A 15,712-nucleotide genomic window follows, 5' to 3' on the forward strand; every position below is an offset into this window, starting at 1 on the left:
TGGTGAAAGAATAGGTTTATTTCCTCTCAACCTGGTCAAGAACCTCATCGTTGAGTAGGGAACGGATCATGGATGCAGGCTACATTTAGACTCTTGAATTTCATAGTCCGTGTATTTAATATCTTTCTTTGGGTTATAATCGGACTAGATGCAGGCTACATTTAGACTCTTGAATTTCAGAGTCTGGTGTATTTAATATCTTTCTTTGGGTGATAATCGGACTAACCAGTCATATTCATCTATTGGAATTAGAATTTTTTCCACTAATAATTGATCAATATATTTTTTTGACATTTTATGGGATCCTTAATTCCAAGAATTCTTTCCACTAACAGTTGTTCAATATGTTTTTTGACTTTTTATGGGATCTTTGGATTAAGGAGATATGGGCGGTGTTTTTATTGGTTTTACATTTTTTTTCATTGAATTCAAATTTCTTCATATTTGTAAATTATGACATAAAATATGTGAAGGAGTTATCTATATGAATATATTATGTAAATGTTGGAATAATATCTTCAAATTATGGTGCAATTAAATGTTTGAAATATATTTTTTTAATAATATTGAAAAATAAATATTTATTTTTCAAATTTAAACATTATAAATTGCAATACTAAACTAATAATGGTCAACAAACAAATCAATTCCTAGAGACCTACTTTCACAGGGACTAATAAGAAATATAAAAATAATTAATATATAATTTAAACATATATACATTTAACAAAAAAATATAAAACAATATTCATCACCATGGAGATTTAAGCTCACCATGAAGATTCTTAATCTGTAAATAGGCAGTATTACAATACCATGGGCCAATACCATGACTTATCAATACCACATGCCCAAAAAACCATAACTCAATTCATACGCCACTAGTTCATATAACCTTTTCTTAAATTAATCAATATAATTAAAAGGGATAAAAAAATAATAAATTTAAAGATAAATCGCAACATTTAATTTGTGTATACTAGTATGAATATTATAGGATATTCCATAAAAGTTAAATCTCTACCATTCGCCTAATAATTATTGATAATTAAATTAAAAATTTAAAAACCTAAATTCAAAATAAACACACTTATAAATATAATTATAAACCATACTTTATATAATTTATATAAATTATATAAACTTCTCAAGGAAAAATTTGCAATACTTTGTATAAAAAAAAAAAAAAAATCTGTATAGCCATGCCTAATTGTTCCCTTTACTGCTTTTATTTGACTTATTCTTTAAATAAATGCCGAAGTGGAGTCGAAAAATAAGGTTTAAATATTTTAGTTTTCTATCTTTGTTAGTATGTTTTTTGAAAAATTATTGAAATAATATATTTGAATGATTAATGTTCAAAGTTTTAATTGGTTAATATATCAAATGTTTCTATTCATTAAAGATTATATCATAAAATTTTAACAAAAACCTTTAAACAGTAGTGATTAAAAACTCATTCAATTATATATTATTTAATTAATTTTATTCAGAATATTAATTAAAAAAAATAATATAAATAAAATATTTAAGTAGTAGTGATAAATTAAATATAACATAATAACAATCCATTTAAAAAAAGTTTTCCTTTATTCTTAATATATTCGTTGATTCTTAATATAATCGAAATTAATTAGTATAATAATAATTTCTGATCAAAGATTAAAGATTAAAAAGTTATTCTTAATATATTCGTAGATTCTTAATATAATTGAAATTAATTAGTATAATAGTAATTTCTATTTAAATATTAAAGATTAAAAAGTAGAAGTGACTTTAAATTTAATATGATTCAATTAGTTTTAAACGGAGAGATATAAGGTATTTTATAGGATATTTCATTTCATGATAGTTTTGGTTATGAAGTATTGTGTAAACCATGAAATTCAAAGTTTAAATTTCCCAAAAATGGCTAGACCCACCGAGAGTGGAAATAACAGGTCATTTAATTGAATACCCAATATTGGTTTCATGTTAGGGAGCTTATTAGTATTTATATATGTAATTACTGCAGCGCCAGCATAGTGATAATATCATATATAATAATGAACTTCCTAGTTCATATATGGAATTACAGTCCCGTTAGCCGATGATTATTCTACGTACGACATTAGCGGGAGCCGAAGATACTTCCTACGACATTACGGCATGACAGGACGGGTCGGATACCATGGAATACCGGAATACCCAGGGCAGCTAAGCACATCGGCCTATATATATGCGTGGGCCCACAGAATTGTTCATATTGGTCAGCAGTCCCCCCCTCGAACTTACCTTATATTACGTATACAATCACACCATACATTTAGCAATATTTTGATGCAGGCAGGGTTACAGGCAGCACCCCGAGAGCAGCCTTGTCGAGCGATAACAGAACCGGTCCCAGAACGATCAATGAGCCCGGTTCCAGAACGATCACAGAGCTGGGCCATTATAGAAGTTCCCAGAGCCTTATTTGATTTATCAGAACCGGTCCCAGAACGATCCATGAGCTGGTTCATTAGACAGATGAGAGCTGGGCCATGTGAGTTAGAGTAAGTGAGCTGGTCCCACTGCGAGATTCAAGCCGGTACCACTCCTATATTTGTTAGAGCCGGTACAAGAAAGAAACGGTACAAGATATTAGCTGCTCTTCAACCTTTTGTGCCAGCACCTTACCGGAATTAACATCGATCTATTTAGTTATAACCGTAGCTAGCTTAATTCGATTTACAGTCAAGTTATAGAGTTTGGGACAAATAGAGCATCTTTAGAATATGTGATTAAAGCATAACATTACAGCATCCTTATATATCGTATAGAAATGAGGATATTCCTATTTCAGATACGGACGGGACGGATATTGACAGGAACGTTAGCCGATCAGTTACAGACGCAATATAAGGCCCATTAGCCATTTAGTTACAGACGTTCCCCTATACTTAGATCAGTTACCTTACCTGCTGAGCAAGGAGTTATATACGTATTTACAGCTCCGTTAGCTGCAGAGGAACGAATTACAGTACATACCTGGAGCTTAGCCGAATATGATGAGAATCCGTACGAAATTCATTAGCGTTAGCCCAAGACACTTAAACACATAAAAATTATTCACAAAATTAGAAATTGAGGAATTAACTACTTGGGTGTTCATGCTAATCTAAAAGTGATCCATACTTCCTTTGGAGGAAAAGCACAATATCGTTTTTAATGACATTTGGGACATTTTTTTTTAATGATGTTTGGGACTGTGAAGATGTATCATTTCCAGAGAAGGGATCTTATCATGATCTCTTGAATAAGAAGAATTAAAGTGCCAAAATTTCTTGTGTGCAGGGGATCAAATTTTTCTAACTTTTCAAGTGGACTCTCTATTCAAGATCTTAAGAGCTAGTGTTGATCAATCATTTAATTTAAAAGGGTTAACAGGTAGCTAATAGTAGAAATAATAAAATAATCAAAAGATTCTTAATGTTCCAATAAATATTGAAACTTGTAAGGTGTAGCGATCTTATTCAGTGTTATCCTTATCTATTGATTCATCAGTCTTATCTTCTAGCTATGGCTAGAAGCCTATATTGTTCCTATAAATTAGGTTCATGTATAGCATTGCTCATTTTCTCAAGCAATGAAGTGTGCTTTTTTCCTCATTCTTCATCTTGTGATCTCTTAGTAGAAGGATTGTTTAGCTAACTATCACTCTCGGATCTACCCTAGGACCACTTAAAAAAGTAATGATAATGGTTTGGAAGTCTACTAATGTCTATTGGTGTAACACAAAACCTAACAAATATTAAATTAATGATCAAAAATAAATTAATAAATAATGAAAATAATTAAAAAGAATTAAAAAAAAATAAAGAAAAATGAAAAAAGTTAAAGGTAATAGAGCAAATTAAAAGAATAAAAAACATTAAAATTTAAGATTTTATATATATATATAAAAGGACTTATCAGTAGTAACTCTTAACATCTTTAAATTTTTTTGGTCTTTAATAGGTAAAGTTTTTTTATAATCTGTGGAATGTCCATTTATTAAAAAAAAATTAAACAAACTAAAATTCTAACAATATAAATAAGTAGAGAAACCTCATTTTTAACATCTTTAAATTTTTTTGGTCTTTAATGGATAAAACTTTTTTGATAATAAGTGGAGTGTCCAAACCCAGGAAAACCTCCGCTTAATTCAGAATTAAAGTGATTTACATTCTAAAAATTAAAGAGATTTATTTGGTCACCGAAATGCTGAAGTAGATCTGGAGAATTGAAGGGATTTATTTTCTCATTTGGTAACCCTAATGCTGAAATAAATAATAAGAATGGAAAGGGTTTTTTCGTTCACTTGGTCATTAAAAGACTGAGCATTAAAAAGGATTATCTGATGACATATCATGTGGAAAATTAAGAAACAGTAAAATTATTTCATCATATCCTCCGACTATGTCCCACGAGAGTAATGACTCTCTTTATCCCTGTGTAAAAGAGCGACTAGACCCTCGAAATCATAAAATTGAAAATAGTTTCAGATGAAAAGCGTGTACCATGTCCATGTTCGTTCAGGGTTGATGATGAGATGCAGGTCATATCTCAGGGTAAGTTTATAATACACTAGTAAAACACGGAAAATTTGAACAAAGTGAAAACACTATCAAAATGTCAAACACACAGCGTATCCGACTCTTTGTCATCTAATTCAGGAAGATGGGATGCAGTCTGCTGACCTTGGTGTGTAAATAATTAAATAGTTAAATTAATGATATTTTAGAACTTCAGAACTGGAGTCTAGATAATGTTGATGTAGATGGTAGTCAGGTCTGCTAGCCCTTCCAAGGTTCCATGTCATTGAACGGCATGAAAAGAGCGTTTTTTTGTGGCAAAATCATGATAAGGCATCATGACGCGTGCTTAGGTTGTTATCTGTCTTCCCTTGCAAGAATTGAATTACTGAAAACAAGTAGTTTCGCAGAGGCGAAATGATATATGTCGGTTATCTCCTGGGCCTGGTTATTAAGGTGGGATTCCGCAGAATGATATAAAAACTACTGTGAACATTATCTAACAAATAAGGGATGCAAATGTAGATAATGAAACAAACCAACCAGGAGCACAATGGTGGAGTTCCTTAGTTGACAAAGTTAGGATAAGAATGGTTAGCGTGAATAAATGATCTCCCAAAGCTCTCCCTCAGTAATTCAGATCCACTGTAAACATAAAAATATTAACATTTTAAGGACACGAAAGAATGCCAATGATGATCTGCCCTTTAAGACCATTGGTATAAACTTTAAAGAACCAATGAAACCACAGTAATATCTGTCAAGCATATGTTATACGGTAAATGCCATAGTTAAATATTGATCTGCAAACTATGATTCCAAGTGCCAGCTCGAGAGCTTGGCATTGTTAGCATCGGGTTCTTCTAGTTTCAGACATGGAGATGACACATACATTAAGATACAAGCAAATTCAATGGAATAAATATATTATAGGCTAGGTAGTGCAGGTTACATGAAGAAGTGAGAATAGAGATTCCTTTACGATGGAATAATTAACCGGAAAACACAAGCACACAGTTTAAAGGGTGAAAACTCTTGAACATGGTTTATGGTTCAGGTAGTCTCTTGGATGTGACGTTGCTGATGATCTGAAGCAGCAGTGCCCTCACCTGATCGAAGGATGTCTGGGTGCAATGTCATCTCCAGAAGCGAGTCTCTCAATTGCTTCGCTCCTGCTTGTACTACTTCCTTATCCCTTAACTGATACGGAAACGGCATTTGTCAGAAGAATAATAGCTGAACATGAGAATAATTTTATTCAAACAAAATGAAGGAATATCATGCACAGAAACTTGCCTCCGCATTGAAAACATTCAAGACCAGGCCTCTGAAGGAAGTGATATTGCCGTTTAGAATATCGAGACCCAGTGCGTCCATTGCTTGCATTAATTTAACAAAACCACCCAATCGCTTTTCACTGAATATTCTCAGGTTGAAAACATGTGCATCAACCTGGTTCACTTCAATCTTCACAAATACCACCGCCAGAACAGAAATTTAATAAGTTCAAGCTATCATTCAGAGAGTTCAAGAATCACTGGATGAATTTGTGTAAGCCCATCAAATATCAACACTAGAACAGAAACTTCGTTTGTTGGGAAAATTCAAGAATCAATGGATGAATATATTTGTTTAAGGTCATCAATTTTTTGGTCTACTGTAAAATATTCACCTGCATAGTTTGAACCGTTTCTTCAGTTGCATTTCCTGGACCTTTTGTCAGATCTGTCTTAGCAGCGCATCTCGCATGGGTTTCGTCATCTAGGGTTGTTTGACCACCATTTTCCAAATTATGCGGAGTTGTAGGGTTTCCCGCTTGAACGTCAATTTCATCCAACTCTTCTTGGAGTTCCTTCACCTGCTGCTGCAGTTCTTTGATATACTCAATAGCATCCCCTAATATTGAGGCCCTGTCCATCTGCATTAGATAGAATATGTAAGTCCAAACTTGCAAAAGAAAATAAGCTTGAACTGTACAATATTTATAGAATATTAATGGACAAGACCTTGGTGATCTTGGGAACCAATGCGCGTAAAGCATAAAGCCTTTCGTTGAGCTTTTTCCTCCGCTTGCGTTCAGCTACCAAGTTCTTGGAGAGATGTCTTCTGCCAGATCGGCCCGCAGCTTTCTGGTCATCGTCGTCCTCCATTTGATCGGTGCAGTCTGAAGAGTCTGCTCGTGAGATCTCTTGTTTGACATCTTTATCCTGAACCTCTTTTGACAAACCACTCGTATGAGGGGATTCAGTGAGGCCATGCCCGCGAGGTAGTGAATTGTTCCTCATCGGTAAGCCTGCCTGTTGACTGTCTTGCAGAGAAACTGGATCGATATGCATGGCGGGTGGCTTTTCCGCATGATTAATGGAATCGGCAGATCCTTCATAGAAATCGTTCTTCTGCTTAATTTGGCCAGAGGCCGCCACTTGTGGCTGCAATTGTTGCCCGAGGAAATTGAGATGCGGCGTGACCATGTGAATAGACAGTTGCGACTCTGATAAAGCCCTTTCTGCGTCCCAAGGTACAGAAGAATCTCCTGTAGCTGCAGGGAGCCATGGTAGAGTACCGGCAGCTTCGCTCACGGATCCAAAGCCACAGCCACCGAGGCTTGGAGCAGGTGAAGCACCGAATAAATTATTCGTATCATACATCTGAGGAAGCCACGGATCGCACTGCGTGAATACAAACTGCATAAAAGCTGCGTTCTCTGCGACCTAGCAAATTGTACAAAACAAAATGGAATTAGCTTCCAGATCGGAGATCAAAGAGAAACTTCAGCCCATAAAACCTTTAATTAATATATCTACACGTCACAGGTTTCGAAATGAAGAGCTCTACAAGACCATTATGGACAGGAATCAAAACTTCGTAATTTGTTTTCAGATCAGAAATTAAAGAAAAAATGAAGCTCAGAAAGCCTTTGAATAATATGAATGCAAGCCTGACAGGATTCGAAACGAAATAAGAACTAAAGAATTTTCTTTCAGATGCGAAATTAAAGAGAAACTGAAACTAACAAAACCTTTAAATAATATCATGACGAGCCTTACAGGTTTGAAACGAAGATTTTACAAGACCATTATAGGCAGGGATGAGAAGTTTAATTTGCTTTCAGACAGATATTAAAAAGAAATTGAACCTAAAAAACTTTCTAAATAATATCAAGACGAGCCTTACAGGTTTCGAAACGAAGAGCTCTACAATACCGTTGCGGACGGGGATGAGGACTTGAGTTTGCACTGCTTCCTGTCATCAGAAATGGGCATTTCCATGTGAATAGGATAAGCGAAAGTGATCAGATTTGAAATCATAATTTGAAATCAAAATCTGTGCCTGAGTATATTTTACCTGTCCGGCATCGGGATCTCCAATATTTGGAAAGTTCATCCACCGCGGTTGTCCTGATAAAGAACACTTGTCCTTGAATCCTGGAATTCGTTTCAAATGTTAGTTCTCGCGATAAAAACTGCACCATGAGAAATTGATGTACCAACAAACCACCTTGGGGCTTGCAAAGCTTTTTGGCATTTGATTTTATATTGTTATGGCTTTAGACCCCTGGGGTTATTTATTTATTCTGAAAGGCCATTCTTTTGGCCTCTTATTATAGATTTTTTGAATGCACATATCCACCATCTCTCTATGTTTAGAGATAGCTACCGCCACTCTAGCCACTTTATGTTCTACAATATTATGTTATTTCATTTATTAATATAAGTTGGGTTTTCACCAAATTATTGTGATTTCTATTATATTTTTGTGTGTGTGTGTGTGTGTTTTTCTTTTATTTCCTTTCATTTCATTCCTTGTACAACCCATATTAGTGGTATCAGAGTAATCTTCTCCTTATTATTTCTCGATGCATGTCCCCAACATGGTTAGGGTACAAAGAGTTGGGTCTTAAGCTAGTTTCAATTGGGAACAATCACTCTTTCCAACTCAAATGGCCTCCCATGGTGGAAAAAAATAGATATTATGGTGTAGGATATCCTATGAAGTTGTCGGTCAAGGAAACATTCGTATCGCAAAGGAATAAGATGATAAACAATTTTCTCGAGATCTTTTAATGAATTCCAACAAAAATCATAAGCACCATTAACCAACTACAATTTTGGAGGTATGACGCCATTCAAGGTAAAAGTTAACTTTGATATCCCTATATTTGAAGGGAAAAAAGATGCCAATGATTTGGAGAAGCTATTAGAGGGCTATTACTCTATCCAAAAAAATTCAACAACGAAAGGATCACCTTTGCACTCCTAAAATCCTTTCCCCATGTCAAATATTGGTGGGAAAGTTACTTGTGAACATAAAATGAATATGACTCTATGATGAAATTTTTTATGATGATTCTATGATGGCCAAAGTACACCAATATTTTCAATATCTTGCAGTCAAAGTTGGGTATCAGAGAACTGAGTGGCACCTGGTTCTAAAGTACCATAGTGTTGTACACAAGTCATGGGGGCTTCACTCAAAAAGAAATACCATTCCACGTGCATTCATATTGTTAGAAAATTATATATTACAAAGCAATGGAACACATAAAATATTGCAGAAACACAAACAATGAAAATGCACAAAACAAGAGAGACACATATATATATGTGGTTCACCTAGTTTGGGCTACATCCATGGAGAAATAGTCAATCATTCCTTTTATATTATCCAACAAAATGAAGAGATAAAATCTACAACATATCGGATGTAATTTCCTCTTCTCTCTCACACAGTCTCCTCTCTCTTCTCACGCATAATACACATATACCCAACCGCAATACAATTCCCTCATATAAATTGAGGGGTTGGATTCTAGTGAAAAAAACACTAAATTAAACATAACTTCTACTGTCAGATCATCCACCTAATGAACGGCTTAGATTGACTATGAAATTAAAATATTTTACAAGGCAATTTTACGTCTATTTTTAGCTTCGGGGGTGCTGCCCCCAAACTTCCACTAGGAGGGGGGGTCATAAAATCGCCATCGCCCCCCCTGGACCCCCCTAATGGCGATTAAATGGGCAACATTGTCGCTCCATTAGGAACTGGGTTCCAATGCGGTGATACCTCTGAATAAAGAAGATAATCAAGCTCCACACCCAACACATATTGGGGGATATATATTGAGGAAACAATGACACAATATATTGAGCATATAATAGGGGGTAAAGGGTGTTAATATTGGTAGGTATAAAAAAATAGAGCTCAAAGGTAATGAAAAAGTATAACGGGGTGTAAAAAATGCTAATGAAAAAATGGAAACCTACAATATCTAATTAAAGTAGTGGTCTTTTAAATTGGGAAGGTGTATAAGGTTCGTATTGGTAGGGGATTAAATAATGTGGTTTTCAAAGGTATTTTCCAATATGTAGTCAAATTAAGGGTATTGTTTAGTATGTGATGAACGCACATGCTATGTTAGAGGCTCATTAAGTGAAGCCCCCGAGACACAAGTACATCCAAATGGACATGGATTTCTTGAACACATAATCACTAGGAGACACTTATAAATTTGCTATCAAAATTGAGTAGAAATTGATGTGCAAGAATAAGCAACAATTAAATCAGCAAATCGACTACAAGAAAATCTTGGAAAAAGTGGCATAATCTTACAAAACAAGGGAAAAATCAAGAATATCTAACCCCAATACAACCAACATAAGTCATAGCAAAAAATGGTAATGGGAAGTTCAAAAAGAACACTAAAATGTTGCATGAGTTCCACAAAAGCCCCTAACATAACATTGATGAATGCCACTCGAAATAATCATTGTTAGTGAATCTTAAAGAAAAGGAAATAGACTTAACTCTAATTCTAATTTAGAGCAAGATAAATCAAACTAGATCATCAATGTAGAGCCTAGTGCTACCATCACAACCACAAAAATTTAATTAGAAGATCCAAATGAACCTGAAGAGGGGGAGCACCTCTTACATTCACATATGTGAGTGAATAGGACCTCACTACACTGCATCATTGATAGCATGATCCAAAAGAACCTGATATCAGTTTGATTAAGCCATGGATGACACATTCATGTTAGCTATCAATGTCCATGTCCTAGAACATCAAGCCCTTCAAGGATGATGTATTGTGTGATGTTGCCCCACTTGAAGTTTTTGATGTTCTTTTAGGAAAACCTTATATGTGGAAAATTAATGATATTTACGAGTCTTGTCCCTCTAGTTTCATTGTTACTCTCATAGGTCAACTCTACAATATGTTAGAGATAGTCCCAAATAGTGAAATTTTATTGATCTTAGCAAAATAGGGCCAAAAGATAATCTCTCAAAATAAAATGTTTGTTTGCTTAATGGTCCATTTAGAAGGTGAAATAAATGTTACTACAACCACCACAACCTTTGCATGAGGCCTCTCTACACAATAGAAGAAAGTGTACAATATTGTAGAGACATATAGATATAACATTGCCCCATATATAGGGGTTTTTAACATTTCTAGGTCAAACACGCATTTGAACTAATACCTAGTTATCTTTAACTAATGACCTAATATATAGTTTCTCTCTCTTGGAGAATGAGGAAATAAAATTCAGATTCATGAGCTCATCCAAATTGGCTACATTTGACTAAGCTCCTTACCTTGTGAGAGTCCAATTATGTTGGTGCATAAGAAGGACGAGACATGGAGAATATGTATTGTTTATAGAGCCCTAAAAAAAGTAACTATAAAGAAAGTGATTTATATTGGATAATTATATTATTTTTCATCCATATCAATTCTTTCAGAGTGGAAAAGTGGAGGAATCAACTCTCAAAACCATTTCTACCGGTAGGACCTAGTTTGGCAAATTGGGGTCTGAAACCTTCTATGAGTGTTTTGAGGCATAACATGATGTTTTTTTGGGGGTAAAAATTTTCTACTTTAGTGTAGCACCTTTGTTTTCCTATTCTACACATAGAGACCTTTCCAACAACACAAGAATCACATTAATCAGAGTATGTATGCGAAAGTTATGACACTCAGAAGTTGACCTTCCCGTTTTCACCACCATAATTTGAGAGGATGCCATGTCAACCCCCATTATTCATTAAAAATGGGCTATCCATGTGATTATGATGTAGAATACTCTAGAAGAGCCTATATTTTAACTCTGGTTAAGAGTTGAGGTAGTCAAACCTAATCACTAGCAGGTTATCGGGTCATGTTATAACAAGGCCACTAGGAGGAAAAGGGGTTCCATTCTTTCAAGTAAATTTGTTCCATAGCTGAGTAAAAATAACTGAGAGGGATAGGAGATAAAGCACACAAAGAGTATTTTTGCACTGTAGTAGCTCACAAGCCACAAACCATACTTCTTTGTACTCACAAACATATTTCCATTATTATGTAACCAAATCAAAATAACACAAAAGCATAAAAAAAAATTAGATAAATGACCATGCAATAAGCCACTTAGAGGGGGAAACCTCCCTTTACATCACATAAATGAACAATTCTTGGATGATTCAAATGAAAATATCTCCTTGGTTTGGTCAAAATATAATTGGGGCCTACATAACAATAATAATGCAAGGGATCAACAATAACAATATTGGGTTTCTATGGGGCACAACAATAATAATATGGGGCCTACACTAGTATTATAGGGAGCTAACATGCCCCTATCCTTCAAAAACGTGTTTTCCTCAAATTTTGAGTAGTTTTGGATTCTTTTTTATGAAATATTCATCCTCCCATGTCGAATATTTAGTAGGTAAGTTCTTCCACTTAATGAGCACTAATACAAAATGACTAATTAATTACTAAAAAAAACTAAAATTTTCATATAAACAACCATTTTTCAGTCGGTGACCAATAGTAGCTAATTTACAGTATCTTATAACGCGACCAAATTTTAGCCATTTTTAGCTTAGTCATTAATTGGTTTCCTCAATTTTACCAGCTAGTAGTATATTTAGTCATAAATTTTTCATTGGTTTAGTCATTAACTGTCACAATTAATGACCAAATATATAACAAAATATATTACTATATGAATCCTTGAGAAAACCAATTAATGACCAAAACGCTGGTTGTGTTATAAGATACTGTAAATTAGCTACTAATAGTCATATATATGCAAATTTTAGTCATTATTTAAAATCAATTAATGACCAAAGAAATATGACTAAATTTTAGTCGTGTTATAAGATGATATAAATTAACTACTAATAGTCGTATATATGCAAAATTTAGTGATCATTTAATAATAATTTTTTTATCATTTACAGTAGTCATTTATGGCTTTTTAGTATTTTCATATTCATTATATAAACGACTGATTTAGTAGTTTCTATTCATTTCATTTAATTTCATTCATAATCATTATAAACGACTAATTTAGTCATATATTCATTTTATTCATGTTCATCATTAATTAATATAAACTACTAATTTAGTAGTTTTAGATTGATTTTATGTGTTTATTATTAATCACCATAAATTAATTAGTATGATTTTGTGACTAAATTTTAAGAAAATGTCATATAATGTGTATGTTTATCTAATATGATAACACAAAGCTACATATGTTAATTACAAGACTAAAAAATATCAAGTGCAAATACAAATAATTTCAATGATAGAAATTTTATTATATAAAATATCAAGTATTACAATATGAGTTTCCATCTTTATATGGGTTGGGCTACAATTTACACATGAAATATTGTTTCATCATTTCAAAACATTATCACTATGTTGCCAAAGCATTGCAAGTGAATTCACCAACTCTGAAGGCTTGACCATCAGTCTCTATGAGTGTCTCTTATGCAAGATATTGGCTCTAAGGGTATCACTAGACATATTCTCTTCTCTATCTCATTTTTCATTTGTTGCTCTAGTGTTATTGTTCTCCTCTTTCTTCAATTGTTGCTTCTTACCATCAATATTGAGTTCCTCTCCTGAAAATGAGAGAAGATACAATGCAGAGTATAAGACATGAAAGACGATAAATACATGAATATAAAATAAAGTAGTCTATAAAATATTTATATGACATATGTACCTTAACATTCGATAGTGGCCACTATGTGGCTAGATGACCTGTATAAACAAAGCAAATAAAATGTCACCATAGAAAATGTAATTGGAGGGAGATTCAACATGCATGTTAGGATTTTTATGTGTGCACATATCATATTGCTCACTTTTAATTGTATCAAAAACAAAGAGTATGCACAATGACAAGTAGTGACATGTGGGTGTCTATTTGACTCAATGATATGCTTGATTTTTTAATCCATTCCAATCCTACCATAGTTAAATTAAGAGAGACAAGGACACAAGAAGGACTATCAATAAATGAAATTAGAGACTTTAGAATGCAACTCAATTGTACCTGAATGTAATGATAAGTATTTGCAGCTTTCTCGTTACCGATGAGTATCAAATCACACTGTGAGAAATTCCTTGCATTATGATAATTTTGTTGCACCTGCACTAATCCTTTGTAGTACTCCCTTGACTTGCATATAGATATAATTTTAGAAACAATCCTACTCCTGCAATTCTTCCCTATATGGATCATCTTTTTCCCCCCCTATTGATAGTTATTTTTCAAGGAAATAAAATAGAACTCTCCAATTGCATCATGTCCTATCAAAACAATGCTTGAGTATTTCCAAGTGATTGGTGAACCAGTCTCTACTCAGGTCCACGAAATCCTTGATTTGTCTCCATTGCACAAAACTCTTTTCGTAATAAAATTATAAATCCCACATTTGCATTCCTCATCCCCGAAATACCAATTCTTTATAGTGGAATACTTTATCATTGCTCCCTTAGTGCAATAGAGATCCACTACTATGGCATGAAGATGATTGGTGTCATAAAACAATATAGTTCATCCTTCAATATATGTCACAAAACTCCTCTCACCTCACATAACTCCTCTCATCTACAAAAATAAGAGACCTCTCAAGTGCTTGGTCTCCATCTCATTCATCCTGAAATAAGTGGATATTTCCATGGGTGACAAAATGTGCTTGGATATTTAATAGAAGGAGTTATCACTAAAAAAATAAAAATACAATGCAACATAATAGTTATCAACAAGAGAAACAACCCTACCAAGCTACTTCCTAACTAGATAAAGATACTCCTGAATTACCTCTTATAATGAACAAAAGATAACCTCAACTACCTATAGAGTCTACCTATGCATGGTAGCAATGAAAACACTGTCGAAAACAACATCTACAACAACGTTGGTCAATCTCTTCTTCTAGTCAAGGGCATGCCCAACTTTTGAAAAGTATCAAGCAGGTCAAGGTCCACCTCATCTAGGCTCCTCTTCTTCTTCTACTCTTTCTATTTAGGTTCCAAATAATACCAAAGGTCTTCGAAATTGATGGGTGGGTAAAAGTTATCATACCATTGAGTTCTCCCATTTTTAATCATTGTCTGTAAGAATTGAATCTAAATTGCAAAAGTCGTTCAGGTTCCTTCTTTTTAGCTGAAATTAACCTAGACTTTGGAGAGTTGTAAGGTTTAATGGATATAATTATATTCTACTTAAAATATAGTAACATGATTTAAAAATGTAGGCATTGAGATCAGAATCTAAGGATGAAACAAAAAAGATTTTATGTTCATGATTACAAGAAATTTTAATTTCATGTAACAAAGTTTGAGGAAGGTCTAGCATTTGCATCCTACTAGAAAATTTTCTTGCATCACTTGAGACCTTTTCATTTGGGCATGGTAGAGTCCATTACACAAACAATCAACCACTAAAAAAAGGTGAAAATAAAAAATAAAAATTCATGCATTCTGAACCTAGAAAAGTTAGGGAGGGTCGAATTGATCTGTACAATAAGGACATGCAAAATGCTTACTTGTCCATTGTGTTTTGATGAATAGTTGGCCGCAATCAAGATGCATTATCATAATCATTAAACCCTTTGTACAATAAGGACATGAAAAATGCTTACTTGTGCATTGTCTTTTGATGAAATGTTGGCCACATTCAAGATCTGCGTCATAATCATTAAACTCTCAACTCTAGATAAAATTTATGATTTGATCACATAAACCCTCAAAATTATTTACCCATAAGAACAAAAATCCTCTTTATTAAAAAGGAAGAAGAGTCCAAATTCATATCCATGTGCAAATTACCAAAATAGCATAATCATTAAACCATAAAATTTATGCTTTGATCATATAAACC

General features: G+C 33.7%; 1 protein-coding gene across 1 annotated transcript; it reads right to left on the reverse strand.

The window, feature by feature from the left end:
* Nucleotides 1–5,333: 5,333 nt before the first annotated feature.
* LOC149204301 (transcription factor ABORTED MICROSPORES-like) lies at nt 5,334–8,351 on the reverse strand. Its single transcript, XM_089397086.1, has 7 exons — nt 8,348–8,351; nt 7,881–7,960; nt 7,710–7,778; nt 6,542–7,246; nt 6,208–6,453; nt 5,832–6,002; nt 5,334–5,735 (listed from the first exon to the last, which is right to left on the reverse strand). Exons 1-7 carry the CDS (start codon nt 8,349–8,351, stop codon nt 5,589–5,591), a joined length of 1,422 nt encoding a protein of 473 aa, XP_089253212.1. The 3' UTR covers nt 5,334–5,588.
* Nucleotides 8,352–15,712: the final 7,361 nt, after the last annotated feature.

Source organism: Pinus tabuliformis, chromosome 1_2, assembly GCF_031772625.1.
Source record: "Pinus tabuliformis cultivar Carrire ecotype Pingquan chromosome 1_2, CPIR1, whole genome shotgun sequence".
In the NCBI taxonomy this organism is placed as follows: Eukaryota; Viridiplantae; Streptophyta; class Pinopsida; order Pinales; family Pinaceae; genus Pinus; species Pinus tabuliformis.

Bases quoted from the DNA above. Each gene is read 5' to 3' on its own strand.
- LOC149204301 (XM_089397086.1), bottom strand. The intron at 7,779-7,880 runs GTAAAATATACT...TTCTGATGACAG, and splicing joins GAGATCCCGATGCCGGACAG to GAAGCAGTGCAAACTCAAGT. The intron at 7,247-7,709 runs GTAAGGCTCGTC...ACAATTTGCTAG, and splicing joins AGCTCTTCGTTTCGAAACCT to GTCGCAGAGAACGCAGCTTT.